Here is a 5,741-nt window from a genome sequence, read left to right as displayed (position 1 = left end):
AATAAAAAGCGTGTGCCCTAAACGAGAAAAAACAATGGGCGGAACTAAATAAAATGGAATTTTGAAAGGGGATCTGATTTTTTTAGGCATATGGGAATAGTTCACTGTCCCTGTCAATGAACAATTCATCTTTATTTATCACTACTTTGTCCATTATGCCTTTCACGGTGGTATTTAAAGTTTAAAATTTTCGTCCTCCTACATTCAGTGTAACTATTTCGATCTTTTGTTTTTCTTCTGTTTTCTTACTATGTCTTTCCTCCTTGTCCTTTGTGTGTTGTCTCTTCTCTTCCACTCTTCCCTTTTCTTTCTCTGCTTCTATGTTTCTCTTTTCTTTCTCAAGTCTAAGTTCCTTCTCTGTTCCCTTTTTCTCCTCTGCTTCTTTTGTTTCTTTCTCTTTTCTTTCTTTCTCAAGTCTATGTTCCTCCTCTTTTCTCTTTTTCTCCTCTGCTTCTTTTGTTTCTTTCTCTAGTCTAAGTTCCTCCTCTTTTCTCTTTTTCTCCTCTGCTTCTTTTGTTTCTTTCTCTTTTCTTTCTTTCTCAAGTCTTAAGTTCCTCCTCTTTTCTCTTTTTTTCCTCTGCTTCTTTTCTTGCTTCATTCTGTTTCCTTTCCTTTTCTACTCTCTGTCTCTCCTCCCTTTCTTGCCTTTGCTTTTCCTCTGCTTCCTTCACTTCTTTCTCTTTTCTTTCCTTCTCAAGTCTAAGTTCCTCCTCTTTTCTCTTTTTCTTCTCTGCCTCTTTCCTTGCTTCATCTTCTTTTATTTCCCTTTCAATTCTGAGCCTCTCCTCCCTTTCTTGTCTCTCCTTTTCCTCTGCTATCTCTCTCCTTTCTTTCTCTTTTCTAAATTTTTCCTGTTTCTCTTTTCTTTCATTTTCAATTCTTAGTCTTTCTTCACTTTGTTTTCTTAATTTCTCTTCATAACATGGTTCCACAATTTGAAAGTCATCCTCCAGATCAAGTAGATCCCTAACAGCAGTTACCGTTTTATCTTCTCTTGAGCTTGTACTACTTGATCTGGATGTGTTCGATGATTCAGAGCTACTGGAGCTAGAACTTTCCCTTCTCTTTTTCGTGCATCTATTTTCTCTGCTTTGCGGCCTTCCCCTCTTTCTTTCGAATAATACTGGTCTTGTCTGTTTCCTTATCATATTATACTCTTGCCTTTTGTCTATTATCAAATCAGGAATTGTTAGTTTAAATCTTTCCATTATGTCATCAGCTTCTTTCCCTCTTTCACCTGTAGCCTGGACAAACCTAATATAATTTTCCTTTTTGTCGTGACAGGCATTTGCTTGCGGTGTGTTTCTATGATAGACCTTGCAACAGAATCGACACTTCCATGTCACACCAGAGTGCTGTTCTAGAATATGACTGTAACATCTGCTTCGGGTTGTAAAGGAGATATCTCCACAAATCTTACATTCAAAGGGTTTCTGAAGATAGACAAAATAAGTTTCCTAAGTATAAACTTCATTATCTTTATATTTATCCATTAATACATTTCGTGAATTTATATTTATCCATTAATACATTTCGTGAATGTACAATAATTACTTTTCAACAAGTTATGAAAGTAATTTCTTATCAAGTATTATTTATCATGTCATGTATATAATAACATCATTATATAATCTTTTCATTTATAATAATCCATTGGTAAAGAATCATATAAAATTATCTTTTCATTTTAAATAAGACATTATCAACTGAATATGATATATCTCTATACAATGTAGCAAAAATTAGCAACAACAACAACAGAACAGTAACAATAAAACTAACGCAATACCAAACAGTCTATACTGTTGTGAATTATAGGTGTGCTATTTACACCTATTTGTTTAATTAATGTATGCTTTAAGCTTATCATGATGAACAACTCTAGGTCGTTCTCTCTGACTACCCTTTATTCGATATAAAATGTTGCTAACTTTTTCAATTATTTGATATGGACCTTTCCACGGTCTTGTTAATTTTCCACTTCTACCAACTTTTCTCTGTGGGTTATAATACCAAACAGTATACTACATAAGAAAATAGATAAATACAGAATCCCTAAAGAAAGCCCAACACGCCAAAATTGAAAATGTTGCAGGCTCGGTTTGATTGAGCCTGTTCATGGACGGTACTGGAAAGTGCAAGTTACCGTCCACGCCCCCTAGCACCGGCTTAAGCAGAATTCAACATTTAAACATGCAATAGTAAAATTTTGAATTTAGAAACATCTGCAGATGTGTTCATACGGCGGTTATCATGGAACCTTCAATGTGACACTTTCGTGCCATTCCATGAAAAGCGGCGTATGGTCCCCAAGTAATATAAAGCGTGTGCCCTAAACGAGAAAACAATGGGCGGAACTAAATAAAATGGAATTTTGAAAGGGGATCAGAGGTTATGAAGCCTGCATATCACAGATAAGACGTCAAAAGACAAATTTAAAAAGCAGGCAACATATCCTAAGGGTGAATACTGGAACCACCCAACTAGGAAATGCCGAAAAGTTGAAACTAAAAATAACACAAGCACAACAATAATGTCGTGCTGAACGATCTTCAAGGATCGAAAATATAACATCATTGATTAAATGTACGGGGAGACTTTTTACAGCCGCCACACGGCACAAATAACACGGATGTGATCATAAAATAGATAAATACAGAATCCCTAAAGAAAGCCCAACACGGCAAAATTGAAAATGTTGCAGGCTCGGTTTGATTGAGCCTGTTCATGGACGGTACTGGAAAGTGCAAGTTACCGTCCACGCCCCCTAGCACCGGCTTAAGCAGAATTCAACATTTAATCATGCAATAGTAAAATTTTGAATTTAGAAACATCCGCAGATGTGTTAATTAGCATTAATCTAATTAGCATCTAATTAGCATTTAAATCATAATTTCTTTTCATAGCATCACTTGAAATTTTTAATTTCTTTCTAGCAAAAGAATGAATTTGATAAAGTTTTTCCTCTAATTTTCTTACATAATCACTGGCATACCTGTTTTCTTTTTCAGGATTGTCTACAAGAGCTCCTATCAGTAGGTCGATTGGCAACCTCATCTGAGTTCCAAACATCATAGAGAATGGTGTGACACCAGTAGATTGATGTACAGCAGTGTGATGTGCCATCATGCAGAAAGGTACATACTTGTCCCAATCGTCACCATTTTCAGAAACAAATGCCGTTAACATATTTAGGACACTTTTATTAGTTCTTTCTACAAAACCAGCCCCTTGAGCTCTAAAAGGTGTATTTTTTGTCTTTTTAATGTCAAACAGTTGACAGAGTTCTTTATAAAGATTAGACTCAAACTGTGGACCTTGGTCTGTATGTATACTTAAAGGTATTCCAAATCTTTGAAAAATGTTTGATATCAGTGCATCAGCTACAACTTGAGTTTCTATATTTGGTAATGGGATTGCTTCAGCCCATTTAGAGAAATAATCAGTTACTACCATTAGATATGAATTATTTCTTTCTGTTTTCCCTAAAGGACCTACAAAGTCTACCCCAATTCTTTCCCATCTTTCTCCGGTGACAAATTGTTTCATATAAGCTTTTTGTTTCTGGCGAGGTGGTTTTCTGGACTCGCACACAGTGCATTTTCTAATCCAGTCTTCAATATCTTTTCGTAAAATATACCAGAAAAACCTTTGTCTAACCCTAAATATTGTTTTCTTCACACCTAAATGAGCTGATGTTGTTGAATTATGCATTTGTGTTAATACCTGTTTAATAAGGACTTTAGGAAGAATAATCTGATATTCTACTGAGTTATCTATGTCACTAACCCATTTTCTGTAAAGGATATCTTCTTTAATTATCAATGATTCCCACCTATACCAATAATACTTATATTCGGCATTATATTTAGATACCATATTCCAATTTGGTTTGTTTCCAGACAACACCCATTCGGACACTTGACCAATTACTGAATCTTCTCTTTGCAACTTGACTAAGAGCTCTAAATTTAATTCATTAATATCAATGTCACTGTTGTCTTCAGTATTTTGTGTTTGTTTGACTTCATTATCTGATTGTTTGGTGCTTGTTGATGGTTTATTTAGGTTTATGTGTGAGCTATCCTTATTTTTGTTCAAGCAGACATTGCTATCTTTATTGGACGGACCTGGTAAACATTCATGTGAAGTGTTACTGTCAGACTTGGCAGGCCTGACCCCTACAGTTAACATTTCACTACTTTGACCTTGAGACTTGACAGGTTCTTTGCATCCTGCCCTATTAATTTCATTTTCAGTCAGCAAAGGATTTCCATTTTCTATTGTTGCGCCAGACATTGTTTGACTGACCACCATGCAACAATTCTTGGAAGCCTTATCTTTACAATTGATCTTACTATTATTTAGTATAGTAACTAATTTTTTATCTCTGTCCGTACAGACATTAACACAAAAAGTTTTACATATATCCCTACTTGTCACATAGTAAAATAAGACAAAAAGCAACTGTAATAGAAATTGGAATTTGGGTAACTACCACTATTATTAAGATAAGACTTAATATTAACTTTTCAGTGGTTACTCTACTTAGATTAAAGTTAGTATTTTCTGAGCTTACACTATCGCTCGGTTTGTTTTCAAAGACAGGACAAACAGAAACATTTTCTGTACATAATACCTTTTTGTTATTTTGAACATGTTTTTCTTCAACACGTTCACAATATGAACAACTTTTGTCATAACAGGGACGACGACTTAATGCGTAAGCATTACCATGTATTTTCCCTGGTCTATGCTTTATTTCATAGTCATAATTTTCTAAAATGCTTACCCAACGACATAACTGACCCTCTAATTGTTAAAAATTGGTAAGCCATCTTAGACTCGCATGATCTGTACGAATAGTGAATTTTCTTCCGTATAAATAATGATGGAAATGTTTTACTGCAGTAACGACAGCCAGTAACTCTCTGCGTGTCACGCAGTAGTTACGCTCAGATCTTGAAAAGCACTTAGAAAAATACGCGATTACTTTTTTTTCTCCGTCTTGTACTTGATGGAGCACCGCTCCCATACTTGAATTACTCGCGTCTGTATCAAGTATGAAATAATCATTTTGGGTAGGGAAAGCTAGTATAGGACTTGTTATCAAAGCTGTTTTCAAAGCTTGAAATGCATTTTCACATTCTATTGTCCATTCAAATTTCTTATCTTTTTCTGCTAAAGTATGTAAGGGTTTTGCTATGTTCGAAAATTGATAAATGTACTTTCGGTAAAATGAAACAAGTCCCAGGAAACTCTTAACATCTCTAACATTTTTTGGTGTGGGCCATTCTTTAACACTTTTAACTTTTTCTGGACATGTGGAGGTCCCTTCTTCACATACAACATGACCCAAAAATGTTACCTGTTTTTGAAAGAAATGGCATTTTCTAGGATTTAATTTTAAGTTTGCCTGCTTTAATCTCTGTAAAGCTTCTTCAAGGTGTTTTAAAGTATCATCAAAGGTCTTTGCAAATAAAATTATATCGTCTAGATACAAAACTAAAGTTTTCCAGATAAGACCCTTAAAAACCATTTGTACTAGTCGTGTGAATACACTTGGGCTATTAGACAAACCAAATGCTAACTTTTTAAACTGCCATTGTTGACCACCTTGAAGACTAAAAGCTGTTTTCGGGCTACTCTCTTTATCAATATCTACTTGCCAAAAAACTTTTGACAAGTCACAAGTACAAAACCATTTAAAACCTGATAAAGCGTCAAGATTATCTTCAATT

At 34.8% G+C, this 5,741-nt stretch overlaps 1 protein-coding gene across 1 annotated transcript; it reads right to left on the bottom strand.

Moving 5' to 3' along the window:
• Positions 1–201: 201 nt before the first annotated feature.
• On the bottom strand, positions 202–1,208 carry LOC132740722 (uncharacterized). The gene has a single exon (XM_060728691.1). The coding sequence runs from the start codon at positions 1,206–1,208 to the stop codon at positions 540–542; it is 669 nt and encodes a 222-aa protein (XP_060584674.1). The 3' UTR covers positions 202–539.
• Positions 1,209–5,741: the final 4,533 nt, after the last annotated feature.

The sequence above is a fragment of the Ruditapes philippinarum genome, unplaced genomic scaffold (assembly GCF_026571515.1).
Source record: "Ruditapes philippinarum isolate M1 unplaced genomic scaffold, ASM2657151v2 ctg4609_1_1_1_1, whole genome shotgun sequence".
Lineage (NCBI taxonomy): Eukaryota > Metazoa > Mollusca > Bivalvia > Venerida > Veneridae > Ruditapes > Ruditapes philippinarum.
This window is presented reverse-complemented; position numbering and strand designations above follow the sequence as displayed.